At 59.3% G+C, this 26,447-nt stretch overlaps 4 protein-coding genes across 6 annotated transcripts; 1 reads left to right on the top strand and 3 right to left on the bottom strand.

Annotated features, from left to right (window-relative positions):
* Positions 1-550: 550 nt before the first annotated feature.
* LOC116513247 (retinol dehydrogenase 11-like) lies at positions 551-6,303 on the bottom strand. The gene is made up of 6 exons (XM_032224239.1): positions 6,047-6,303; positions 4,197-4,436; positions 3,908-3,997; positions 2,486-2,677; positions 1,707-1,813; positions 551-1,411 (listed from the first exon to the last, which is right to left on the bottom strand). The coding sequence occupies exons 1-6, from the start codon at positions 6,201-6,203 to the stop codon at positions 1,190-1,192; spliced, it is 1,008 nt and encodes a 335-aa protein (XP_032080130.1). The 5' UTR covers positions 6,204-6,303; the 3' UTR covers positions 551-1,189.
* Positions 6,304-13,119: 6,816 nt separating this feature from the next.
* C9H2orf81 (chromosome 9 C2orf81 homolog) lies at positions 13,120-15,688 on the bottom strand. Its single transcript, XM_032223569.1, has 3 exons — positions 15,434-15,688; positions 15,111-15,314; positions 13,120-14,708 (listed from the first exon to the last, which is right to left on the bottom strand). The coding sequence occupies exons 1-3, from the start codon at positions 15,656-15,658 to the stop codon at positions 13,701-13,703; spliced, it is 1,437 nt and encodes a 478-aa protein (XP_032079460.1). The 5' UTR covers positions 15,659-15,688; the 3' UTR covers positions 13,120-13,700.
* Positions 15,689-15,779: 91 nt separating this feature from the next.
* Positions 15,780-19,083, top strand: WDR54 (WD repeat domain 54). Its single transcript, XM_032224752.1, has 9 exons — positions 15,780-16,041; positions 16,127-16,189; positions 16,286-16,352; positions 16,581-16,637; positions 16,825-16,952; positions 17,136-17,236; positions 17,539-17,701; positions 18,072-18,146; positions 18,492-19,083. Exons 1-9 carry the CDS (start codon positions 15,823-15,825, stop codon positions 18,621-18,623), a joined length of 1,005 nt encoding a protein of 334 aa, XP_032080643.1. The 5' UTR covers positions 15,780-15,822; the 3' UTR covers positions 18,624-19,083.
* A 240-nt stretch (positions 19,084-19,323) lies between these two features.
* On the bottom strand, positions 19,324-25,844 carry LOC116513325 (rho-related BTB domain-containing protein 2-like). Of its 3 annotated transcripts, none has more exons than XM_032224343.1 (11): positions 25,711-25,843; positions 25,399-25,575; positions 24,730-24,937; positions 24,533-24,636; positions 23,372-23,557; positions 22,253-23,169; positions 22,037-22,155; positions 21,235-21,385; positions 21,008-21,096; positions 20,512-20,617; positions 19,324-20,347 (listed from the first exon to the last, which is right to left on the bottom strand). In XM_032224343.1, the coding sequence occupies exons 3-11, from the start codon at positions 24,919-24,921 to the stop codon at positions 20,169-20,171; spliced, it is 2,043 nt and encodes a 680-aa protein (XP_032080234.1). In that variant the 5' UTR covers positions 24,922-24,937; positions 25,399-25,575; positions 25,711-25,843; the 3' UTR covers positions 19,324-20,168. The 3 variants fall into 3 exon arrangements, with proteins under 3 accessions (XP_032080234.1, XP_032080235.1, XP_032080236.1); XM_032224345.1 differs by having other exon boundaries at positions 20,205-20,340; positions 25,711-25,844; XM_032224344.1 differs by lacking the exon at positions 25,399-25,575.
* Positions 25,845-26,447: the final 603 nt, after the last annotated feature.

Raw genomic sequence — 26,447 nt, 5'->3', positions numbered from 1 at the left:
ATGCCAATAAACCAGGCAGATGGTTGGCATACAAATGGAAAAAAGTGAGAGAATCAAAGAAAATATTGCGACTAAAAGATAATCAAGGGCAAATTTGTTATGGAATTGCTGAGAAGAAGAAAATTATAGAAGATTACTATGGTAAGCTGTATGAACAAGAGAACCTAGAAGAGGGAGGAGCTAAACAATACCTACAAGAAACCAACTTTCCTCAGATATCTAAAAAAATGGAGACAATATTAGAAAGTAGAATAACTATGATGGAATTAACTGAAGCACTCAAAAAACAAAATAATGGTAAATTTCCAGGCCCGGATGGGCTGCCTGCAGAATTCTATAAGACTTTTCAATATTTATTGTCCCTTCCTCTACTGGAAGTTATGAATGAGGTGATGTCGGAGTGTAGGATACCCAAATCATGGTCAGAGGCATATATTACTCTCCTACCCAAGGAGGAGGCTGATCTATCACAAATTAAGAACTATAGACCCATCTCCTTGTTGAATTCAGATTATAAGTTATTTGCTTCAATACTAGCAGAAAGACTTAAAAATATTTAAATGGTTTTATTCATCCTGACCAAAATGGGTTTCTACCAAAAAGATAAATTCAAGTTAATATGAGAATAATTCTGAATACATTGGAGCCTTACGAGGCACACCCTGAAAAACAAATGGCTTTGATCTTAGATGCCCAGAAAGCATTTGATAACCTGAATTGGCGATTTATGTTTTTACCATTGGAACTTTTTTCACTTTAATTTTGTTTGTTTTCTATGGATGGACTTTTTATAAGCCCCACAGCAGAACTAGGGCAGCAGGGGAAGCTCGACAGGTTGCAAAGGCATCGCTGGGGAGAAGAGCCAAGAGGAGCCTGGACTCCAGACAAAAACCATCAGGAAATGAAGAAACTCGGTCCGTCATGCAAACAGCCTGGGAAAAGGAGATTCAAAGCAGACCCCGGCCCCACCAACTCCAACAGAGGGCTGGAGGGGCCCCAGCAGTCCTCAAGGGCCTCCATTCACAGCAGGAGAAAAAATCCAAGGTGAATTTAGCTTTTCTGGCCATGGCTCACAGTTAAAGGGCTTGGCAGCTTTGCAGGGAAGAGTTCTTGGAAGGGGAGTCAGAAGATCCATGTTGCTGAAGGGCAGCTTTTCGACTCTCTTGGCCAGAAAAGAGGGAGAAGCCCCCTAACGTTCCCTTTGCACAGGGAACGCCTGCTGGCTTCCATCTGCCTTGAGGCCCGTGGCCTTCTCCAGCGCATCCCACAGTCTCTGGCCAAGGCCTGGCTCGTGCGCGAGGGTTTGAGGCAGCACCAGTGTGCAGTTGCTGTCAAAATACTTGCCTGAAATCCCCTCTACTTCTGGGGCGACCGCGCAGTAGAGAGTGCTGGTGGCTCCCCTTTGGGGGTTCTGGGGAGAGAGCAGGGAAAGCCCCTCAGAGCAAGCTTCGGAGGGGGAGGCGAGAGAGAGGCCCAGCCGCCAAAAGCCCCCTGAGAGCGAGAGTCTGGTCCTCCGAGGCCCCATTGAGGAGGGCCTCTGGACAGCTCTGCTCAATGGGAGCTCTGGGCTCTGCTGCAAGGAGCTGGGATTCCCCCCCCCCCCCGCCCCGAAATTCCCCATACCTCTCGCAGTCCCGCCCCCCCCCCCTGCCCATTTTCCTCAGCAAGGTCTGCTGCTGGAGCTGATGCTTCAGAGCCTCACTCACCATCATGAAGGGGCTGCAGAGCCAGTAGAGCAGGCGGCTGGCCCGGCCATAATGGCGCAGGATCTCCGTCCGGACGATTCCTGGGCTCAGCACATTGGCCGACACACCTGCAGAGGAGACGCCCTGCTGAATGAATCCCGGCAAGAGGAGGCTGGTCTGGGAGCCGCCAGGATGGGAGAGCGGCCCCCTCCCATCCAGCCCAGAAGAGGGGAAAGAGCCAGCAGGCAGGGCCTCTGTGGGAGTATCCGGGGCACCTGATACCAAACTGGCCCCAGCCCTTCCCTGGGAGCCCCCGGCATGCAGGCTCTGCCAAGGGCTTCTCACCGCCAACAGAGCACAGCAGCAAGGGAGCCTCAGCAACCCCCCTGCGTGTCTGTGTGGCAGGGACTGTGAATCATGAGAGCACCACCTGCCTCATCCTACGGAAGCCCATGCTGGGCAGAAGCATAAAAGTGAGCTGAAGTTTGTGCGAATGGCCTTCCAAGATCAGAAGGTCAGAAATGGCCGGAGGAATGAACAGGGCCGGACAATCAAGAATGCGGAGAGAACGGCCAATCTAAGAAGGAAGAGCAGATGACGAGGGAGAAGGAGAAGCTCTGGGACAGGCAGGCTGGGTGGGCAGGAGAAGAGCCAGGAAAACCTACGGCCTGGGGAAGCAGAGGAGGGAACAGGCTGGATCTAAACGGCCCACAGCTGCAATTTCTGCTCCAACGTTCCTCTCCTTCCATTTCTGTGACTTTGCGTAGCAACGGGGACCCCGCAGGCGGCCGTGTGCTTACCGGTGCCCTGCAGCCTCCGAGCCAGCTCCGTGGTGAAGAGGACGTTCATGAGCTTGGTGCAGTCGTAGGCCTGGCTGGCATTTTTGGGCAGCTCCTCCCCCGTCAGCCACTTCAGGTCCACCTTCCTGACACAGAAGTGCCGGAAGGAAGAGACGTTGACGATGCGAGCCGGAGCCGAGGCCACCATGGTACCTGCACGGAGGAGGAGGAAGGGCAGTGAGGGGAGCCAAAGCCCCCTGGGAGAGCTCCCACTCCCGGCCTCCCACCAGCATCTCTCTCTCTCTCTCTCTCTCTCTCTCTCTCTCTCTCTCTCTCTCTCTCTCTCTCCTGTCTACTTCTTGACACCAAAGGCCGGCTTCAGTTTCTCCTCATCCCTGGTTCCCTCCTCTTGGTACCCATGTTTTAGATAGTTGCCGGTTGCGACTATACTGCGGCCCTAAATAATGGCTAACAGTCAGGTCTCCTTTGAGATCCCAGCTTTTATTTAGTTATTTCTTTGCTTGTCTATTTATAACATTTATATCCTGTAGCTGCTGATCTTCAAAATAAAACAACTTGTGCGACTTACAGTACAGAAGAGTAAAAGCAACACTAAGGCCAGTCACGGAAGAAACTGGTGCCCCGGCCTCTCTTCTCTAGGGCCCCCCCAACCCTCTGTCTCAAGGCCTGAGGGAAGAGCCGGTCTGAGGTGCCCCTGGAGGGGCAGAAGGTTGGGATGCAAAAGGGGAGGAGGGCGTTGTGTAGGGCAGGGGCTGCAAGGGCAAAGGATGGCGAGAGAAGGGGCCTGAAGCACGTCCACCCTCTCTGCTCTGGTGGGGCGGGGAGAGGCGCCCTGCAGCCTGCCTGGTCTCTGCTCTGTAGGGCTTTAAAGATGTGATGGGAAAGGAGAAAGGAGTTCATTGTTTTTATAGAGATTGTAGCAGGACATACTAATCCTTGCAAAGAAAACACGGGGCACTTATCTAATCTCCCAAATGTTGCTTGAGCTCAGAGCTGCATTTGGACGGAGGGGGAGAGGCCGCTTGGTATGCTCAAAACTGGTTTTAGCTGAAATTTGCCGGCAACTACAGACAAACCCCAGAAACGAATAGTTATTAGAGATACGTTGTAAATAAAGGACAGGGGGGAATATATTCATTTTAGGCGCCTCGGATAGATAGTGACGGCCTGAGTACTCAGCCAATGAGGAAAAGGTGGAAGGCAGCCTTGCGACGGTGACAGGGAATACAAAGGAAGTTATTGATGGTTCAGGGAGTGTCCACTATACCTGCCTGTACGTGAAACCCCCTCTTTAGAAGGGCCTGGCCCCTCAACACTCGGCACTGAGAGAGGAGCTGGTGGATTTTGAGGGTTTCAGGCGACGGGGGAAGCCGCAGAATCCATATGACCTTCAGGTTGCATGCAGGAGAAGCTGGTCCTTACCAAGCAGCAGGTTGGTGAGGAGGAAGGCACCCGAGACGTTGGTGGCAAACGTGAGCTCCAGGCCCTCAGTCGTGACGGCAAATGGCAGGCCTAGACAGGAGAGAGGAGGGAGGGCAGCTCAGGAGGGGGCAGACTTCGGGATTGGGTCTCTGCCCTCCACCTGTCTTGGGGAAGGGTCTGCCTCTTTCTTAGCCCTGGGCCCTTGGCGTGGAACTGCAGCTTCCGGGTCTCTTGCCTGCTCGCTTCTGACCCAGGCAAGCAGAGGGCATAGCTGCCCAGTGCCCATTACCTGTGACGCCCGCATTGTTCACCAGGATGTGCAGCTGGCTCCCTTCCTCCAGAAACCTCCTGGCAAAGTCACGGACGGAGGCCATGGAACTGACGTCCAGCAGACGGAGCTGCACGTGGGGGTTCCCCGTGGCTCTGCGGATCTCCTCCACCGCAGCCTGGCCTTTCTCCCTGCAGCGGCAGGCCAGGATGGTGCGTGCGTTCTTGCGTGCCAGGTCAAGAGCGACAGCCTTGCCAATTCCTGCAAAGGATGGCCATCAAGAGCAGCTGCCCCAGGACCCCAGGGTGGCACCTGCCCACCCCCACCCACCCGTAGGCTACTGATCCCGAGGTGGCCAGAAAGGCCGCTGGACTCTTGCACTGTGAGGAGGCTGAGCTGCGTCTTGTGAACTTGGGAGAATTGCAATGCCAACTTTGTCACCGCCACAGCCCTGGCACACCGAGCTGGTCCAAAGCAGATGGCACAAATGGCTTGGGCGCCGTCTAACAGCAGTGCTCCCTTGCCAGCCCTATGCAACCAGATGGAGGTGAAATTGCAGGTGACAGCTGCGGCAGGGCCACCCCTCACCGTGGCCAAAAGGGAGGGCTGGAAACACGGCAGGCCTAGTCCTGTGAAGGGAAAAGGCCTCTCGTGGTGGGAGGGGAGGTGAAAGGGGATTGCGGGTGCCTGGGGGCTGAAGGACTCCCCCCACAGCAATTGGAATTTTGGAATTTATTGCATTTATATGCCGCCCTTTTCCCCAAAGGGGACTCAGGGCGGCTCACAATGGTTGGTGGGCACCTGAGTCTGAGCCCTGAAGGGGGAGGAGGGCGTTCAGGGTGCTCAGTTGAATGCCCTCCAGGAGAACCCTGCATCAGCCAGGCCTGCCCTCCCCAGGGCTCCCTGCTCTTCCGCAGGCAGAGGCTGCCACGTTGGCTGCCCTTATCTCCTCGTGGCCAGGGAGGCTGCAAGCAGAGATGGCCCGGTGGACTTCCCATCTTCCTCCGAGAGGGAGGAAGACCATCAGCTGCTCATAACGGGCCAAGGGCTGGCCTCGGTGGGTGGCCTTCTGCCAAAGGAAAACCCTTCTCTGTGGGAGAGAAACAGGCTGGCGCCCCCCTCCCCAAAGCCTGCAGGCCTCCATAACCTATAATCAAATTATAACAATGCCTTGAAACGGGAGCCTTATTAAATATCAGAGAGCAATAATGCCTAGTTAATTGTAGTTGTGGGATCATGAAATGAGCCTTCTCCCAATCCCCTTTATTCGTCCTTGGGGTGCAACTCCTGGCACACCACCCCTAAGGGGGGCAGTGGTCTGAAAGGAAGGGGCCATTCCCTGAGGGAGGAAAAGGTGACTTTCCTGCTCCAGGCTTCTCCCCCCAGGGTGCCCTTTGCCCTTTAGCGGGCAGCAGGAAGACGAGGCCCGGCCCCTCCCTCCCCCTGTCTATTTGGAAAGGATGATTGACATTTCCTCTACCATCCCACTAGATGAGGGTCCCCTCCTGCCCTCAGACAGACATGGAACAATTGGAGAGGGGGACGCAGGTCAGCGGCGGCCATTCTTTAGCAGCCTGGCCGACTGAACAGGCCGGCCTCTTAAACGCCCACATTAAGACTGTTGCCCCCAGGAATATTTGGGGCTGCTGGCCCTTCTTCTTCTTTTGGACAGTGGTTCTGTCAGGAGGCCAACGAGCCTCCTTCCTTGCAGACCCGGCAGCCGCCTGCGGGCAAAATGTCCAGAAACATCAAACCAGTCTATTCCTTTCCTGGGTTTCTTTAGGAATGCTCACCAAGCAAAAGGCCAGAAACCCAAACTAGCCAGGACTCCGCTAAGGTTCGAGCTGACGTGGCTAAGAGGCCAGACTCACCACTGCTGGCTCCAGTGACAATGGCCGTCTTGCCACTCAGGTCTACAGGACAAGCATCCGGACTCCAGCTCTTTCTTCTTCGTATCCACAGCAGCACCAGGAGGGCCAAGGAGCAGATGAACCAGAGCGGGTGGCAGAAGAGAGCGGCCCCCTCCATCGCAGGCAGTCTTTCCAGGATCAGCTCTGGGGAACGCGTGGCGGCCCAGAGGTCCGATCTAAAGGAAGGCCTATTGAGCTCGGAAAGAGGAAGGCTCCCAAGGGGGCAGCCGGTGTTATCTGGGCAGAGTCCACTTTCGACAAACGGTCTGCCCATTTCTTGGACAGAAGCCAGGCAGCAGAACTTTGGGAAGGCCAACGGGAGGGAGGGAGGGACGGACGGGGCAGCAGGGGTCAGCTGAGGGGAGGAGGCCTCCCAAGGAAGTAAGGTGCCTTGCGTAGCATTTCTCCGTTTTGCCAGGCGGAGGGGGAGACCAGCTCTGCAGCGCTCCCATGGGTTGGAGAATTTTATTAACAGCCCGCAAATCATGCAAAAAATGCCATTTACCAGATTTCTTTTTTATAACAAACACAGGGGTATTGTAAAGGCTGTGGGATATCTCTTTCCTCTTCCTCCCTTCTCTGTCACTTTCTTCACTTTCTCTTTCCCTCTCTTCACGTTCTTCTGTCACTTTCTCCTTCTCCCTTCTCTCACTCTTTTTCTCTCTCCTCTTTGTCTCTTTCTGTCTCTTTCACTCTTTTTCTTTCTTCCTCTCTCCCACTCTTTCATCACTTTCTCTTTACTCTCTACTGCCCAACCTGTCCGCATAATTTACCTACTTTCCTAAATAGGCGCAGTTCCCTTACTGGATCCCTCGCTCACTCAAACACACACACACACAAACTTACACATGCACAAAACCATTTTTCTCCACTCCAATTCGGATCCTATAAATCAATTGCTCTGTGAAACATCTGTGAAAAGAATTCCAAGGGCTTCCCGGGGGGCCGTGGCCTGAAGAGGCCCCGTATCAAACCCATCCCCTCCCTGTAGCTGAGGGGCGGTAACATTGTTGGACAGACCTTGGCAATTGCCTTGTTAATCTCTCTAAGGTATTCGGAGGTCCAAATGGCAAACTGAGAGGGGATAAGAAGCATGCCGAGGAGAAGTTTCCAATCCTCCAGCACGTAGGGGTCCCCTGACAAAAGGTTTCGGAACAGTCCTTTGCAGTACGGGGATTGCACCCCATAGGTGGAAACTGCTTGCTTAAGATCCTTAAGAGCCCTATAGGGGATTGAGTTATGAGTGGGCACAACGCCCCCAGCCGCGTTGGTTTGAAAGGAAACGGGGAAACAATCCTGTGCCAATTCCATGTCCCCTTGATTGAAAGCATCGCGCAGAGCGTCTTGGAGAGCGCTACGCCACACTTGCGGGGCGGGAGAAGGGGTGGAAGGGAGAGGGGAAACCTTCTCTTCTGGAGGGGCCGGGGGAGTTGGAGGGGTCTCGGAGAGGGCCATCGCCTGACCAGCAGGAGGGGCGATCTCCTCGTAGCGTGGGGGAGGTGATTCCGAGGGGTTAAAAGCAGCCCCCTGCATATCTTCCTCATGAATTTGAAGGCATCTTACAAGAAGTCTCCAAGTAGTGAGAACTTCCGGCAGGGCTCGAGGTTCCTTATGGAAGTAAATACCCAATTTGATCCATAAGGAGACTTTAAGAGAGCCCTTCTCAGGGTAGATGGGACAATTCTTATAGATGTAAGCCAATAGAGAGAGGAAATGTTTTTTTGGGGGAAGGGGAAGCAAGCAAACTGCTGCTTGAGAGATTGCAATGGGAAGCAGGCGATCTGCCGCTTGAGAGATTGCAATGGAGAATTTGGAGATATCTCGAAGCTCCTGCAGGTATGCAGTCTGAGCCTTTGAGAAGCTCGAGCCCATACTCACGATTTGGGAGGGTGCTCCGTTCGCTGACGGCCGGCCCTGGTTGCGAGATTTTGCCCAGTCGGGGATGAGTGAAAGGCTGGTGACCCAGGAAAATCACATCACATCGGGGTCACCAAATGTGAAGTAACCATCCTCTGCTACCAAATGTGATGTTCCCGTGGGTCGTCCATGAGGCCAATGTTGAGAAAAGACAGGAGACGACCTTTCTTGAGATGGAGCGACCCAGATTGGGGGTCTGAGAGCCCCTTTTATTGAGATAGGACAAAGGCAGGAGGAGCAATAGCATGTGGTTAAAAACAGCCTGTAAAAGTACAATTTCTAATCTACTGCTCAGTCTATATATGGTCAAATCCTGGACGTCAATGGTAGGGCACATCTCAGAATGTTATGTTATGCACTATCAGGATGTTATGGAGTTTTAGGAGTTTGTTTTCTCCTGTGTGGTTCAGCGTGGCTCTGCATGCCCCGTTATCCACTGGGCCATGGGTGACCGCTATGCCTACACAAGGAACTATATTACAACACAGCTCCTCGGAGAAAGGCGAGTGAGGGCACAGATGCCCAGGTTGGCACTGAGAGTCCCAGGGACACTTGTGTCAAATCAGGGCTGGGTGACCTCCATCCTGTGTCACTTCCCTCCCCCCCCGGCCAGGTTATGTCATGTGGTCCTACAACATCCCTCCACCAAAGCTCCTGCTATATCAAACGCATTTATTGAGTCAATTTCAGACCTTTAAAAAGCAGCTCCTGGTGAAAACTGTGGCCCACCTTACAGGAGGAATCAATATGGGGAAGAGGGCACACATGTTTATTTCTGTTAAATTTTTCTGATTTTCCAATGAGAATGAGAAACAATAGCAAAAGCAAATAGACCAGTGTTTCTCAACCTTGGCCACTTGAAGATGTCCGGACTCCAACTCCCAGAATTCCCCAGCCAGCATTAGTCGGAGGAAGCTCGTAAAGCCGCGAGAGGAAAACGAAGGCTCCGGCTTCTTCTCCGCTGTGAGGGCCCGCAAGGCCCAGTTCGAACGAGCGACTTCGGGGATTGGGACGTGGCGGCCAATCAACAAGGAGCTTGCAGTTCATCCTGACGAGACGAAGGGAGCAACCTCCTCCTTGATTGGCTGCTGCCGCCGCCGCCGCCTCAATCCCTGAAGCAGAAGGCTGCCGTGGCCCCAGCCGAAGTCTTTTCCTCAGGTTTCACGGTGTTTTAGCTTCGCCGCCATCTGAATAAGAGACTTTTTGTTCACCTCCTCCGTGGCCACACGCCCTGTCCCCGGCCCTCCGAGGTCAAGCACGGCCCTGATCTGGAGGAAGAAGCCCACTTGCCCACGACGCAAAGCCCTGGATCTTGTGGCTAAATGACTCTCTGCTAGCGGCGCAAAGGCTGATTTCAGCAGGCACCGCGACGGGGGCTGTCAGCCGTGAAACAGAGGCCATGAAAAACAGCCTTGGGAACTGAAGATGGTCAAAACAGATCCCAAGGCTCTGAGGGAAGATAAAGGACTTGCAGCTGGGAGGGAGGGGAGCTGGCCAAGGCCGAGAGCGCAGCCGGGGAATTTGTGGCGATTCCTATGTTTTTGCAACAGGATTACTTATTTATTTATTTAGTAAACAAACCTACCTGAGAAACTCTGGGCAGCAAACAATAAAAACCCAAAGCAACCACCGAGGAGGCTCCGTGGAGGAGGGAAGGGGGTGCCAGGGAAGCCTTGGGGTGCCCAAGACTCTGTGGCTCCGGATTCCCAGGGACTAGAAAGCCACAGCGCAGCATTGAGGGAGGAGGGAGCTGGACTGCCAAGTTCCCTCTACAAGGACAGGAGATAAAAACCTCCCAAAGAGAAGGAGGAGGAGGTCAAGGCAGAGCAGCAGAGCCAGACCTGGGGGACGGGTGGGGGAAGTGGGGCAGGATGCCAGGCTCTCCCAAGGAAAGCCTTTTTTGGCTCTATAGCAGTGTTTCTCAACCTTGGCCACTTGAAGATGTCCGGACTTCAACTCCCAGAATTCCCCAGCCAGCGAATGCTGGCTGGGGAATTCTGGGAGTTGAAGTCCGGACATCTTCAAGTGGCCAAGGTTGAGAAACACTGCTCTATAGCAATGATTGATTGTTGTAATATAGTTCCTTGTGTAGGTGTGTGTCCCCCATGGCCCAGTTCATACCAGGGCTTGCAGAGTCACGCTGAATCACACAGGAGAAAACAAACTCGTAGAACGCCAAAACATCTTGATAGTGCATAACATAACATCCTAATATGTGCCCTACCATTGACGCCCAGGATTTAACCATATATAGACAGAACTTCCCTGAGCAGTAGATTAGAAATTGTACTTTTACAGGCTGTTTTTAACCACATGCTATTGCTCCTCCTGCCTTTGTCCTATCTCAATAAAAGGGGCTCTTAGACCCCCAATCTGGGTCGCTCCATCCCGAGAAAGATCGTGTCCTGTCTTTTCTCCACATTGGCCTCATGGACGAACCACGGGAACATCACAAGTGTACATTACAGTTATAAAAATAAAAACACAAACATACATCATTCACATTCAATACAATTAAAACCCGATATTGCACTATACCATACAATTCAATATGGTTATTGCCCTGGGATAGAAGCTGTTTTTCAGCCTGTTTGTTCTTGTTTTTATTATCCTGTACCGTCTGCCAGATGGTAATAGTTCAAAAAAAAAAAAAAGGGTGCCCAGGGTGAGATGGATCTTTAAGAACGTTTTGAACTCTCTCCCTCTCTCTCTCTCCCCCTCCATATATACATACATACATACATACATACGTACGTACATATTCAATCCGCTGGTCTTGTTGTATTCGGGTCTTGAGATTGTCTTGGCAACGTTTCAGCGAGGTTTCACTCACCATCTGCAGGCTGGGTTTTGGGCCCAATAACCTGGTTAAGTAAATCTGGCTTCCCCTGGACTCTGCTTGTCAGGTCACAAAAGGGATCACGTGACCTGGGATATTGCAACCATTATAAATATGAGCCAGTTGACAAGCGTCCGAATTTTGATCATGTGATGCTGCAACAGTCGTAAGTGTGAAACATAGTTGTAAGTCACTTTTTTCAGTGCTGTGTTAACTGCCTCGCTGAGTAAATTTCTAGAAGGGAGGATTCCACGGAATGGCCCTTCGCCAATTGAGATTTAGCCAAATCTCAACTAACGAATGCTCCGTCTTACACATTGGCAATACAAATCATCAGAACACCAAATACAAGCTGGGCAGATACAACCTCGTAGACAATCCCCACTCTGTCATAGGAGTACATATCTCAAACGATCTGAGCCCCAGAGCTCATTGTAACAGCATCGCCAAAACGGCATTAAGTTATTAACCTAATTTTGCGAAGCTTCATATCTGGTAACATTGTACTACAAACTAGGGCAGGAATAGTCAACCTTTTTATACCTACCGCCCACTTTTGTATCTCTGTTAGTAGTAAAATCTTCTAACCGCCCAGCGGTTCCACAGTAATGGTGATTTATAAAGTAGGGAAGTCAATTAAATTAAAAAAAGGAAAGTGTGAAGTAACCATCCTCTGCTACCAAATGTGATGTTCCCGTGGTTTGTCCATGAGGCCAATGTGGAGAAAAGACAGGACACGATCTTTCTCGGGATGGAGCGATGACCCAGATTGGGGGTCTGAGAGCCCCTTTTATTGAGATAGGACAAAGGCAGGAGGAGCAATAGCAGGTGATTAAAAACAGCCTGTAAAAGTACAATTTCTAATCTACTGCTCAGTCTATATATGGTCAAATCCTGGACGTCAATGGTAGGGCACATCTCAGAATGTTATGTCATGCACTATCAGGATGTTATGGCGTTCTAGGAGTTTGTTTTCTCCTGTGTGATTCAGCGTGACTCTGCAAGCCCTAGTATGAACTGGGCCATGGGTGACCCACACCTACACAAGGAACTATATTACAACAGGAAAGTTCTTCAGTATCGGACAAAACCCCTACCGCCCGCCATGAAAGCTGGAACGCCTACAAGTGGGCGGTGGGGACCAGGTTGATTATCAGTGAACCAGGGCATACCTTTGCCAGACCAATTCTTGAATACAGCTCGTCTGCCTCAAATCCACACTGTATATCGGACATTAATACATTTGAGTGAGTCCAGAGGTATTTCACGAGTGCTCCACGCCTCTGCTCACAATAGAATACCTTATGCCACCAGGATTGAAATTTTGGGTTTAGACAACCTAGGACTATGCCGCCTAATTGCGCAAAATTGTCTGCTACACCCTGTCAATGATTACTTCAGCTTCAACCGCTTCAGCTGGAACGCACTACCTGACTCTGTTGTCACATCCTCAAACCCACACAACTTTAACCTTAACCTGGAGCTCACCCCATTCCTAAAAGGTTTGTAAGGGGGGTGTAGAAGCACACCAGCGTGCCTACTGTCCCCATTTACTTGTAGCCATTTCCTGTGTTCATGTCCATGTTTATACTTATACTTGCTATCTTGTACGTTTGACTAAATAAATAAATAAAAGATCATGCCGATTCACACATTTAAACGCCCAGACTGGTCAGGAAATATACGGCACTGGCTGATGAGCAGGCAGCCCTTAAGAGCCCACATTTGACCATAGACAATGTCTTCATTTTACAACATCTATTTGAAAAGTAAAGCTGGGTCAGCGCTGTATGTTGCTTTTATTGATTTTAGAGTTGCATTTGATTTTATTTCTAGATCTAGGATGCGTGCAACTTGGGAGAAAAAACACTGTAGATACATACTGGCTCTACTAATGTGCAAACTTTATGAAAATTCTCCATTAGAAGTTTAACGCAATATACTAATAAATCCCTATCAGCAGTGGGGTTAGGCCTCCCCTCCGTGTTTTAATTATCTTGGGTGAAATAACCTTATACAGCCATCCTCTAGTAAAACACCCTGAGATACCACAGCACAGGGGTGTCGAAGTACTCTTGTCACACCCACCCCCTCATTTAAAACAAACTGTGTGTGGTCTGTTTTTTGCTTGTTTGGCTAATTTAGAATTTGCAGCTCAGGCACTGAAGCAGGGGACGTTACAGGAGCTGGGACGGCACCTCCTGTATTTAATGAAATGCTCCCAATTAGTTACTAAGAGCTGGGGGGGGGGGGCTTCCCCATAGCAGCCTCCAGAATGCCACTCACAAAGGGGTTGTCCTTTCCTTGATGGCCCCCTGACCCTCCACACCCAGAGTGGCTGAGGCTGCATAAGGGCGAGGCTGAAGGGTCTGGCAGGTATTGGGCACCTGCGGGCACAACTTGCAAGTTAAATAGGCAGAGCTGCCTTCTCCGAGAGCTTCTCTTTAAAATGTAGTTTGATCGCAGGACACGGAGAAGAAGAGAAGCTCCTCTAAACTCTTGGTATTTTCCAAGCGCTCCAGAGCCTAAAAACAGCTGATTGAACAAGCGTTAAATATTTGGGGAGAGCGCTTCATTCCTCTGGGAAGTGTGGGGGATTTCTTGGGATTACACTCTTTTGTTAAAAATGCCACACAATTGTCTGAAATCCTTTTATTGCCCTGGAGGGGCATCATTTATACTCAAAAAGTATTTTCAGCAAAGGTTTGTGCATAGCTTTTACTTGGAGCCAGTGTAAGCCAGAGAGAGAGGGGGGGGGGAAGGGAGTGAGGGAGAGACAGAGAGAGACAGAGAGAGACAGAGAGAGAGAGGTTTCAGGACAGTGTGAGGCTAGGATGTATGTGGTGAACACCATCACCCTCATCCCAGCACAGGACTAGGGCACAAGTGCGGCAGAAGCTGTGGCTCCTGAAGGAAGGGCCCTTTGGCCCTGCTGGGGAAGGGCCCGCCCGCCTCCTTGGCATCTTCTGCAGGCTGCAAGCGTGCACTCAGACAGCCACTGCCGCCACGGTGGAGGCTGACCCCCGGGGCGAGGTCAACCGTCTCCACCAGCAAGGCGGGGTTGACAAACATAAAGCTGGTGGGCTGGAGGGTCTTTCCCGGTGGAAGAGAAGAAGAGGCTTCCTGCTCTGGGTGGGCCTTCATGGGATCCTCCGTCCCCGCCTGAGCCCGGAGGCTGCTTTGGTCCATGGGGGCCTGCTTGACAGGGCCGCTCGGGGGACGGCGCTGCTTGCAGCGGCCTGAGACCATCTTCAGGGTTTCCTGGCACTTCGACTCAACGTTGGGGTCCACCACTTCCACGGTGGGCTTGATCCACCACTTAGGCAGGCGGGCCAGCTCCAGGTGAGGCACCAGCATGACGTTGCCCATCTCGTCGTAGAAAACATCCTTGATGTTGGGTGGGCGGCCCATCTGGATGCGGAGGAGGTTGCTGCAGGAGGAGGGGAGCAGGGGCTGGGAGCTGCCCAGCAGGGAGCTCACCTGCGGGGGGAGCTGGGGCAGCTTCCGCCACAGCAGCTCCTTCTCGGAGACGCTCTTTGCGCTGCCATCCAATCTGGCCGAGGGCTGGGCCACCGGGAGCGGCGGGCAGGACGGCCTTCTTCTGAAGGAGACCCTGGCAGAGGCAGCCACCGGAAGGGACTCCGCTCGGCCCTTGGGCAGCCCCCTCCTCCTCTGGGGCTTGGGCGGCTTGGCTTCCAGCAGGGAGGGTTGCTGGCGCAGCTCCTCTCCCCACTGGAGGGGCATCTCAGCCTGGGCAGTTTCCTCGCCTGGCAGCTCCCCTGGGACAGGGCCTTCCCCCTCCGGCTCCAGGAGGGCAGGCGCTTCCTCCTCCTCCTCCTCCTCCTCCGGCACTTTGACGGCAGGGACCTGCAGGGGGAGGAAAGGGAGAAGCGGGGGAGGCCTGGGTGACCCAGCCTGGGTGCCCCTGGGCTTCCATGCCGCTCCAGCCTCAGAAGGAGGGCAGGAAGAGGGCAGCGGCCTTGCTCAGCCTGGAAGACTCTCCCATCAAGGGGGAAGCAGGGAGCTGTGGTTGCCTGCCGGAGCCTCCCTCCTGCCTGGGGGCTCGGGGCCACCGAGGGGCCTGAGAGCTTTGGCTCAGCAGCGCCGGCGGCTCCCTCTTCCCTTCGCTGCCGCCGCGGCCGAACCGGGGAATCCGCCCGACCCGAAGCTCCCCAGTCTGGCCGGGCCGTCCCGCCGTCGGATCGCCCTGCGCTGCGACCCCCCCCCCCCTTCGGAGCGGCTCTAGCCGTCGTCGGCGCCGCGCCCTACCTCCCACTCCGGGCTGGGCACGGTCTGCAGCAGCGGCACGGAGCCCTGGGCCCAGGAGTCCGGCACGGAGGCGGCCGGCTCCTCGTCCTCCTGCCAGGCCGGGTCCGCAGCCACCTCGCGCTCGCCCGCGTCCCGCACCAGGAAGCGCCACTCCACGATCTGCAGCATCGCCTCCCGCGCCTGCGCGATCACGTAGGGCACGCACTGCGGGGGGAGGGGGGGAGGGGGTCAGCGGGGGGGGGGGAACCCCTCCCACCCTCCCCCCGGGGGGGGGGTCTGCTGCTGCAGTGGGGTGGGGGGGGCGCCTGGGGGGCGGGGCTGACCTGCCGGGCCAGGTAGACCTTGTAGCACTCGGCCAGCGCCAGGTCCAGCAGCGCCGCCAGCACGTCGCCCGCCACGTCCTCCGCCTCCTCGAAGCCCAGCAGCGACAGCCACTCGCCCTCCGACAGCCGCCCCGGCACGATCTCCACCTGCGGCACCGGCACCGTGGGCGGCCGGGACCGCTCCGCCCGGGACTTGGCCTGCGCCACGCGGTCCCGGGACGCCATCGCGGAGCCCCCACCGCCGCCGCCTCCGCCGCCGCCGCCGGCCGCCGCGCCACGCCCCCCCGCCACGCCGTTGCCGGGCAACCGCGCGTCCCGGGCAACGGCCGCCCCGCCCCTCCGCGCCTGCGCGCGCCCGGGAGCCTCGGAGGAGGGCGGCGGCGGCGGCGATGTACCGGCGGGAGCGGGGGCTGGCGCTGCGCGGGAGCAGCCTGGCGCTCTACAACAACCTGGCCGTCCTGCCGCTGCCCGCCAAGCGCCTCACCTACTTCGCCAGCGTCCACGGCGCCTCCGTCGGGCTGGTCAGCGCCGCGGCGGACGGGACGGGCTGCGCGCACCGCCAGCTGCAGGCCCGCGAGGGCGGCCTCGGGCCCCCCGTCGTCACGCAGGTCCGGAGGGGGCCGGGAGGGGCCGGGAGCGGGGGGGGGCGGCGGGGGGCGCCGCTCCCCCGCTACAAACGCTGCGCTCTTGCAGGCGGCCTGGTGCGCGCTGCCCTCGCGGACGCTGCTGGTGCTGGCCTCCTGGAAGGGCATCCAGGTGAGCCCCGGGGGGAGGGAGGGGGGGAGGGAGGGGGGGAGGGGGGCGAAGGGGGGGAGACCTGCGCCCAACCGGCCCCTCCGCCTCTCCCGGCAGATGTACGAGCCCGACGGCTCCGCCATGGTCTACTGGCACGCGCTGGACGGCATGGAGGCCTCGGCAGGTACCCTCGCAGGGGAAGGGAGGCCGCTCGCCCCGCCCAAGCACGGAGCCCCCCCCCCCACCACCCCGCCGGCCACGCGCGACCGGACCCCTGGCCTGCGTGCCTGCGGATCCCTGGGATGCAGCTCCTCCCTGGGCCCCGGAGCTGTCCGAAGGGAGCTTCGGTGGGAGCAAAGGGCGGGGGGGGCGCTTCCTCCCTGCCCGCTGATCTCTGCCTTCTCCCCCCCAGGGATGCTGCTCTTTGCCAGGGGGATCGCAGGGACAGGACTGCACTTTGTGTGTGTAGGTGAGCGAGCGAGGAGCCCAGGAGGTGGCTGGGAGGGGGGGGGGGGGGCTGGTTGTGCAAGGCCTCTGAAAGTGGCACTTGGGGGGGGGAGGGCATTGTGGGCAGGGGGGTCCCTCATTGCCCAGTGTGAGGCTGCCTCTGCTGCAGGGACAGGGAGTGGCAGCCCCGGTTCCCCTCCCCCTTGCAGGGACCTCCACCGGTTCCGTCCTCGTCTTTGACGTCCCGTCCAAAGGCACCAACATCACACTGAGCGAAGTCCTCGAGCAGCACAGCAGCCCCATCACAGACATCAGCGCAGAGCTCTGTAAACAGCCGGTAAGGCCACGCTGAGCCCCCCCCCCCCCACCCTGGTTCTGGGCTGCCTTCTCTGGGCCTGGGGGGGAGGGAGCAGCGCTCAGCCCCCCCCCCCCCCGGTTGGCTCTCTGGGTCCCTCTGGCCCCTCTGGAGAGGCTCCCCGGCCAGGCCCTGCGACGGCCGTCCCGTCTTTCCTTGCTGCAGGAGGGAGCTGCGGATCTGGTGACTGCAGACGACTGTGGGGCGCTGTGTGTTTGGGGCTCTGGAGAGACCTTCAGGCTGATCACCAAAATCCCGGCTTCTGAGTACGGGCCGGGCGGGGGGAGAGTGGGGGGCCAAGGCAAGAGTGGGGGGGGGGGGGCAAGTGGAAATTCTGTGCAGCAACAAGGCCAGGCTGCTATGCGGAGCTCAGGGCGGCTGCTCAGAGCAGGGGCTGGGAGGCCACACACCCCCCCTCCTCCCAGCGGAACCGGCCCTGCTCTGGGCTGGCAGGTCCAGGCAGCGACTTCCCACCCCACCCCCACCGCAGGGTGTGCTCAGTCCATTGCCCCCCCCCCACTTTGCCTCCAAGCTCCAGCAGGGCCTGATCCCTCCCTTTGCGCTCCAGCTGCACCTGCTCCTCCGTGAAGCTGTGGAATGGGATCATTGCGGCCGGCTATGGGAATGGGGCGATTCGCCTGTATGAAGCGGCACATGGGACCCTGAGAGCCCAAGTCAGCGCTCACGCCCGCTGGATCTATGCCCTGGACCTGGCCCCACTCTCCGGGAGGGTGAGTCCGTCACCCTGGGGGTAGTGCAAGCCAGAATCTGGCAAGAGGCCTCCGTGGGGCACCGGTCAGCTTCCCTGGGTCTCGCCCCCAACCTTCAAGGCGTGACGGTGCCTCAGCTGCTGCATGCTCACCCCTGGGCCCTTGGGCCAGGCAGGCTCTGCGGAGCTGGTGGAGGTGCCCCATCCCTGTCCCTGTGGGCAAATGGTTATGTGAAGGCCAGCCCAATCACAGCCCGCTTAGTGTGCTTGGCCCAGTTGGGACCACTGCTGGAAGCTTTGGCCCAGTCCTGGAAGGGTCGCTTCCTGTCGGAAGAGTCTCCAATCCAGGGCTGCAAAGCCGGAGGGTCCCCCCGTGTCTCTCTCCTGCCCAGCTGCTGTCTGCCGCCGAGGACTCCTTCGTGCGGGTCTGGGGACTGAGCCACAACGCGGAGACAGACTGCCTGGAGGTGAGCCCAAGGGCCACTCGGTTGAGGGGGTGGGAAACGCCCGTCTTCCACAGCTTCCTCTGGGTTCCTAGGCAGCCCCTCTTGCTTCACTCTCGAGGGAAGGCTTGGGGGTCCCCTCACACAGCTGGAACGGGCCCACCTTGCCCCAGGCCTGGCTGGATCAAGAATGCCGGCTGAAGGTCTCTGGGCCTGGGGGTCCCCCGGGGAGACCTGTGAGCGATTCTGCTTGGGAGCCTCGGGGTAGATTCCTTCCGGTCAGGCCCCTCCCTCCGGACTTCCCAGCGCGATGACTCTCGGCGGGGGGGGGGCAGGAATGCCTGAAAGGGTCCCACCTGTTTCCCTCAGATCGAGCATTGCCATACGGAGTGTGTGACCGACACCCAGATTTGTGGCGCCCGCTTCTGCAACCCAGAGGGCACGGCCTTCGCCGTCACAGGCTTCGAGCTGACCGAGATCATTCTGTACCACCAGGTGTAGCCCTTCGGGGGGCAGGTAGTCGCTAGAAGCAGAGGAAGGACTTCGCTTGGCCAGAGCAGGGCAGGAAGGCACACGAAGGCAGCCCCTGCCTCACCACCCCCGTGCCTGAAAATGCCCCCCCCCCCCCAAAGGCTCTTTTGACCCAAGCAGGCTTCCCCTGGGGCTCCTGGCACGCGCGGGGCCAGGGCGCCTCCTTTGGCCCCATAGCTCAGGTGCCCCCTCTGCCAGGGAGAGCCCCACCTGCAGGGAGGGCTGGTGCCGCCTTCTCACTGGCTCCTCTCCTGGCAGCCGAGGGGCAGCTGGGCCTGCAGCTGAGCCCCTCCTGGCGTCCCCCTCCCCTGCCGAGTTCCAGCATAGCTTGGTTGCTGTTTCAGCCTTTCAGAGCAAGCAGCTAAATTGTCTATTTTCCTGATGAATAAAACCCAGTTACGTTTGGCTGACAAGATAGAAAATCTGCTGCCTTGGCGCTTTTTGGAAAGGGGTTTCCCGCTGACGCCCTCCGGATCCTTCTAGGTTGCCGCTTAGGAAGAAGGGCCGCCCCAAACCCTCCACCGGGCCCCCAGTTGCGGGGTGTGGCCCAAGGAGTGGGAACGCGGGGGGCTTGGAGCCAAGCAGCACGGTCACCCCCCACCCCAATGTCTTCTTCAGAGCGGGGGGGGGGGGCGCCCCTGCCCCATCAGGTATGAGCAGACTCCGGGAGTCCCAATACAAAAGGCTCTTTATTAAAGGTTCCAAACAGCCCAACAGCAAAGTCTGTAAGAAACGGGGGCTGGCCCAGCTCACAGTGGTTATGCAGACGCCCCCCAGGCCACGAGGGGCCCGGGGGCATCAAAGCCCTTCGGTCCGGGGTGGGAAGGTCACAGTGGCCCACCCCCCAGGCCAGTTTGTGCTTGGCTGACGTGTTGAGAAAAAAGCGGAACAGGTAGAAAAAAGTGAAAAAGGTTTAAAAACTGCAGCTCTGCAGGGCCCCCCCTTTTGCTAAAATTATTGGCAGTTTCCCTTAATGCACCAGGCGGGAGGGACGGGTGGGCGCCCCCACCCCTTTGCCCCCACCCAAAGGAAAGGCCAATTCTGGTGCCCGAGGCGCAGCCTCAAAGCCTCTCCACATTGCCCCCCCCCCCTCCGTGGACAAGGGAGCCCTTTCTACAGCTAGTGCCCCCCCCCCCAACTAAGGGGCTCTAGCTCCTCCGCTCATGCAAACCCCTGGCCTCCCCAAATCCCCCCCCCCACCGATCCCCTTCCACAGCACATAGTCACACCACAAACCCCCCACTCTTTTGTCCATCACCTGCACGTCCACTTCCCCCCCTCCCATCCCCCCCCCCCCCAGAATACTGCCAAGGTCAGAGGTAGCAACTGATGCTGGGCCCCTGCCCCCTCCCCAGGTAAAGGCATGGCAGCCGCGGCAAGAGGCACAGAGCTGTGGGCAGAGAGGCGGCTGGTAGACAAGGCAGAGGAGCCCCCCTCCCCAGCAAAGGCACCAGCAGTAGGGTGGCCCCCTCCCTCCCTCCCTCCCTCCCTCCCTCCCAGTGGGCAGGGCCCCGCTCAGGAGACGTGGCTGGGCTGGTGGGGGCGCCAGAAGCACCACTTGCTGTGCGGATGCTGCTTGCGGAGGGCCTCCTCCTCCTCCTGGGCCCGCTCCTTCTGCATGCGCAGGTAGCGGTCCTCCTCCTTCAGGTACCAGATGGGGGGCCAGCGGTGGCTCTCGAAGTGGGCCCTGTTCTCTGGGAAGAAGCCGGGCCCGGCTGGCGTCAGCTGCGCCAGCTGCTCGGGCGGGAGAGGGGCCCCCCTGATGCCGCCCTTAAGGGAGCCCCCAACGGGACGGGTCTGGGCCGAGGGAGGCAGGAGACGGGTGGAGCCGCTCCCTTCCCTCGGCCGCAGGGCTTACCGGGAGACAGGGCCTTCATCTCGCGGGGGAACCGGCGGCAGACGCTGTTGTAGTTGGTGCAGATGTAGTGAAGGCACCAGGCGGCCAGCTGGAGGGCATTGTGGAACTGCAGGGAGGAGCACAGCCAGCCCGCCTGAGCCCTGATGCCACCTCTGGCCTGAGCAGCCTCACAGCCCCAAGAGTCCCCGGGGGTGGGGGTGGGGGATCTGGCCCACTTTGGGCCTAGCGGTGAAGGCGTCAGGCTAGACACTGGGTGAGGGTGAGTTCCAGTCCCGCCTTAGGCATGGAAGTCACTCTCTCAGCTCAACCCACCTCACAGGATTGTGGTGAGAGGAAGAGGAAGGCGTGTTAACTTTCTTCGCCCCTTGAACTTTTAATAAAAATAATAAAGGTGGGATTAAAAAAAAACCCTAAAACCTAAACAGGAAGCCCCTCCTCCACTCAGGGTTTCTGCCAGGGCTAAGGGGGCAGCCAGTCTGGTGAGCCTGCACCATACCTGTGTCATTTCCAGGTAGAGGATCACCTGGGCGTCGATTTCCACCTGCTGAAGGCTGGCACGCACCAGCTCATCCACCGCGTACTGTTCTGAGGAGGAGAGGAAGAGGTGCCACTCAGGGCGGAGCGGCCTTTCTCGCAGCCCCGTGGATCTTCCCTCCTGCCTGTGCCACCCTGGGTGCCCTGAAGGCTGACGGCCTCCCGGAGGGCAGCCCCAGAGACACTCACCAGTCAGGGCCTGCAGGCGGCTCAGGCAGAGGCGGTTGGTGAGCACCAGCAGCTCCATGGCGTCCAGGTCTGGGCTGGGCACAAACAGCTCCGTGTACAGAAACTCCAGCACAGCCCGAAGGCAGGCGCGGTTGGTGCCTGGCAGGGAGACCTGGGGGTGGCAGAGTGGGCGCTCAGGGAGGCTTCTGCACACCCTTCACCTCCAGCAGATGCTCCTGCCGATTCGGGGGGAATTCCTCTCGAAGCACAAAACTGCAGGCTCCATGGTCCCCAGCAAACGGGGGAGGAGGTTGGCCTTGTGGGCGGACGGAGTCCCTGGACACTCTTTCCAGAGGTCCCAGTGTTGGGGGAGGAGGAGCGGTGGGGCTGGCTGTCCATCCCAGGAACCAGGGGCAGCACCAGGGCCCTTCCTGCTCCCCTGCTGGACACTGGCCCCACAGGGTCAGCTGCCAAGCGGCCAGCCAAGCTAGGGAGCCTCACAGGCACTCATCTACTTCAATCATCTCCAGGAAAGTGGTGGGCAGGAGAAGGCCCTGTGGCCTCAGGCCACCTCGGAGCTCCCTTGTTCCTACCACATGGCTGGGGTCTCTAGGGGCCAAGCCGGGCTTCTGTGCACCCAGGCAGGGAAGACACTCCTCCCAAAAGCTACCTAGGAGAGAACGCTGAGACGCACACCTGGAGAGCCCCCCCCCATGGCACCTGCACAGCAGCTGAGGCTGCCCCTCAAGCACAGGCGGGGGGGGGGAGTCCCCTGCACAAGCCTGACTCCCTTATAAGGTGGCAGCAGGGCCACCCGCCTCACCTCAGTAGCACAGCTCTCCCGGAAGGTGCCCCCAAACATGGCCACCATGAAGTCGCAGCCTGCGAGCAGGAGGGGCTTGTGCGCCGGCACCGACCCATCGTCCACCAGGAAGACCACATCTGCGGGGGGGGGGGGAGAGAAGGGAGGCCGGTCCTGAGGAGGGGCTGCCTTTGGGAGCTGCTGCTGCCCTCCAGCCCCCCTGCTCCCCTCTGCTACCTGCGAAGGAGCCTTTGCTCAGGCACTCCTTGATGCGGTTGGCCCTGCGCACGTGGAAGGCCTTGGTGATCTCGCCGTTCATGAAGCTCTCCTTGTTGAGGACGTTGGCCACCATCATGCGCAGGTCGAAGACCTCCAGCAGTTCGGCCATGGCGGCCACCTGCATGAGGCCGGCCGGGGGCTGGTCCAGGCACCCCGTGTACAGGTACTCCAGCACCACTTTGAAGGGGCCCTCCTGCACCGGCTCATCCAGGTACACGGCAGTCATCGGCTTCTCCTGCTGCGTGACGGGATCCCGCACCGTCTCCCGCTGCACATCAATTATACCCCGGCCCCAGCCAGAGACCGGGCGAGGCATCCCAGGGGCGCACAATGGCTCCTCGCTCTGAGAAGGCCGCAGTGGCACAGCCCGCGTGGCTGTGGCCAGGCATCCCTGGTCGGCAGCGTCCAAGCTCTTTGTGCGCCCGGCGGGCTCCTTCCCACCGGCCAGCTCCTCCCCCAAGTCCAGAGCGAAGAGGTCGTAGAACCGGGAGCAGGCCGTGGCCAGGTAGACTCTGTGTGCAAAGAACTGTTGGCCGCCAGGTAGGCGGAAGACCACATCAGCACAAAGGGGCTCGTGGAAGAGCGCGCCGGGCCCCCGGCCTTCCCCGGCAGCCGGCTCAGGGATGTGGATGATGGGTGGGGGAGGCTTGGGGGGCAGGAAGGGAGCCTGCAGGAGTGGCCGCTGCGTCTTCTTCAGGTGAGATTTCCAGAACTGGAGGTGGCGGCGGGAGATGAGGGCGGCCCGAATTGCATTGTCGAAGACGTCCTTGATGCCAAATTGGGCCACGACGCTAGTTTCGTAGTACGGGATGCCCAGCTCCTTGGCTACCTCATGCCCGCACTCAGGGGGCAGGATGTCTGAAGGTTTGATGGGTCTGAAACAAAGCAGAAGAGTGGATGCCAATTAGCAAGGGTTGCCCAGGAAGGCTCCTGTGAGGGCAGACTAACCCCGTGGCAGAGAGCGGAGGGGCCCCCAGGAACAGGCAGGAACCGATCTAGGATGGGGGGGCTGACCACACCTGCCAGCCCCCCCCCCCTACAGAATGAGTGGCTTCAGACAGCAGGACTGGGCCCTACTTGGCCAAGGGACGGCGCGCCCGGTTCACTGCCTCAAGGTCTGCATAGCGCAGGTCCAGCTGGCAGCCCACCAGCACGATGGGGGTACGCGGGCAGAAGTGCTTGATTTCTGGGTACCACATGGTCTTCACATGCCGCAGCGAGTTGGGGTTGGCCAAGGAGAAGCAGAGCACCACCACATCGGATCTGTCAAGAAAAAAGAGGAGGGGGGCAGGGAAGAGAGCATCAGGCAGGCGAGATCCTCCCCCAGTGGCAGAGGAGGCAGCTGGGTCTACCGGCCCTGGAGGGGGAGGGTCGCAAAGGGCCACCCTGAGTGTGGGCAGGCCAAGGCCAAGATGGACGGCTGGCTCTACTCCTCTGCAGGCCCCAGCAGTGCCCCAAAGCCCCCTTCTTCCCTGGGGCCCACCTGCGCGGCTCTCCTCCCACTCGGGGGCTGCAGAGGCCACTTGTGACTGCCCTCCCGCAAATCCTGGAGACCGCAGGGATCCCTGCCTCTAAGTTCCATCTGCACTTCCTTCTCTGGTGAGGCCAGGAGCAACAGAGGCCCCAACACCCACAGTCCCCCAGAGGGGCTCAGAGACCACCTGAACCTGTAATGGCGAACCTTTTCAGAGTGCCCAAAGCGGAATGCCAGCTGGTCTTCACGGGCCCACAACACCAGAAACTGAAGACCACCTGACTTGCGGGCACATGCCTGTTTTTTGGTCATTTTACGGCACATTTTCAGGTCATTTTTAAGGGCCATTTTTTGGCTGTTTTTCGGGTTAAGGTTAGGAAAATGCCCCCCAAAACTGTTTTTTGTGCCATTTTCAGACTGTTCCCCAGCGCCATCGAAGACCAGCTGGCCATGTGTCCCCAGAAATTAGAAGAGGAGCTGGAGGTGGTGCGCAGGGCCACAGAGAGGGCTCAGCATGCCACCTCTGGCATCTGGACCATGGGCTCCCCATCAGGGACCTAGACTGCTGAGGCAGGCGGGAGAGGGCTGGGGTGCTGAAGGGCCTGTGCGTCCCTCTGGACAGCTGCCTTGCGGCCTCCCAGGATAAGGAAGAGGAAGGGGGCGGCCCAAGAGCGGCTGCTAGGAGGGGGACGGGGGAGAGCAGCCCCCCGTGCTCAATGGGGCCATGGGGAAGCGGACCTTTTGGGCGGGGGCGGCGCCCTCACCTGCCGTAGGCGAAGCGGCGGTCCTTGTGGTGGTCCCCGAAGGTGTCCCAGAGGCGCAGGGAGATGCTGACCTCGTCCACCACATCGCGGGAGCGCTCCAGCACCTGCGGAGCGCCCAGGCGTTAGGCGGCGGGGCGGGCGGGAAGCCCCCCGCCGGCCTCCCTCCCTCCCTCCCTCCCTCCCTCCGCGGGGCTCACCTCCTGGCACACGCGGTACTGGTCGATGGCCCAGACGGTGGGCACGTGCGTGGCCAGCAGCTGGTACTGGGTGAGCGTGGCGTTGCAGGCCCGCGCGCAGATGAGCCGCGTCTTGCCCACCGCGTTGTCGCCCACCACCACGCACTTGATGGTCTCGACGTTGGGGCGCTCGTAGTCCAGGTCAATATCCATGGGGGCACCGCCGTCGCTGCGGGGGGAGGTCGGGATCAGGGCGGGGGGCGCGCGGCCGGTACGCCCACCCCCCGCCACCGGTACGGGCCGGGCCCGCCCTGCGGAGTGGCGCCTTCACGGGCCCCGGGGGGACGGCCCAGGCCCTTCCCTGCCCCGGGGGGCGTCCCGGGTAGCGCATCCCATCGCTTCCCCGAGCCTCTCGGCCGGCAGCCGCCGCAGCCGCCGCGCTCCCCGCGCCCGCTGCCCCGCCGCCGCGCCCATCGCCGCCGCCTCCCGCCCGGCTGCCCCGCGGCGTCGCCCCGCCAATCGGCGCCCGGCCGCGCCCCCTCCGCCCGAACAAAGGAGGCGGCGGGGGGGGCGTCGCAGCGCTCCCAGCCCCGCCCCCGAACCTCCCCCCACGTGATCGGCCCCCGCGGGCGGGGCTGGGAGGGGCGGCGGAAGAGCCCGGCCGGAGGGTCCGGCGGCGGCGGCGCCTACCTGGCTCGGGGCCGGCTGGCTTCGCTGGGGCGCCGCGGGAGGAGGCGGGGGGCGTCGGCCGGAGGGCGCTCTGCACATGGTCTTGGGCACGCCGCTCGTCCGTAGCTCTTCCCCGCGAAAGCCCGGCCGGCGGAGAGCGCTCAGGCGGCCCCTTGGCCTCAGGCCACGCGGGCTCCGCTGCAAGCGAGAGGAGAGCGCCGCGTTCAGGGCAACGCCCAGCCCGCGGGACCGGAGCCTCGGACGGCGGCGCAACCCCCGCGGATCCCACACGTCGCTGCGCCCCCGGGGGCCGTCCGCCCCGCGCCCCTTCACCTTCGCTCCGGCCCCGGCCACCGGGCTCTGCCTACGGGACCGGGCGCGCCCGCCCCGCTTGCTCCAACGCGGCCCCTCGGCTTCCCCTTCGCGGCGCTCCTGTTGTCTCGGGGCGGAGGCACTTATGCGGCCGACCCCTCCAGGCGGGCCTTCCGACGGGCGGGGCGCAGAGCTGGCCCCGCTCACGCGCCGGCTGCCCCGGAGCTGCCAGGCCGTCGGGCGGGGCGCGGAGAGCGGGCTTCTCAAGCCTTCAGCCGCCTGGAAGCTCTTCTCCTTCGAGGAACGGCGCGGCTTTCGCGTCTCCCGCTCTGGGCCGGAGAGGAGGCGCCACCGCGGGACCGCCGACCAGTTCCGCTTCTTGCCCGGGGCTGCTGGGGAGTCTCGGGGGCTGAGCGCGGCCGCGGATTTCAGCGCTCTGGTTTCGCGAGCGGGGCCAAGGGCCGCCCGGCTCCTCCGCCATTCGGACTGGGCCCGGCCCCAGGGTCGCCGGACGGGAGCCCTGCGCAGCTGGCCTGGGCGCTGGGGAGATGGGGCTGCCGGGCTCGGTGGAGCAGCAACAGCGGAGGGCAGGTGCCAATGGCAGCGTTGGGCCTCCTGTCTCTCCAGGGTCCTCGACAGCCAAGAAGACCTGGGAGCACCAGCGGGTGGCCGGGCGTGTTTTGAGGGGCCCAAAGAGCATCGAGGGGCTTCTCGGAATCCCCTCCCCAAATGTTCCCTCTGGCTTTTCAACTCAAGGC

The sequence above is a fragment of the Thamnophis elegans genome, chromosome 9 (genome assembly GCF_009769535.1).
Source record: "Thamnophis elegans isolate rThaEle1 chromosome 9, rThaEle1.pri, whole genome shotgun sequence".
NCBI lineage: Eukaryota > Metazoa > Chordata > Lepidosauria > Squamata > Colubridae > Thamnophis > Thamnophis elegans.
This window is presented reverse-complemented; position numbering and strand designations above follow the sequence as displayed.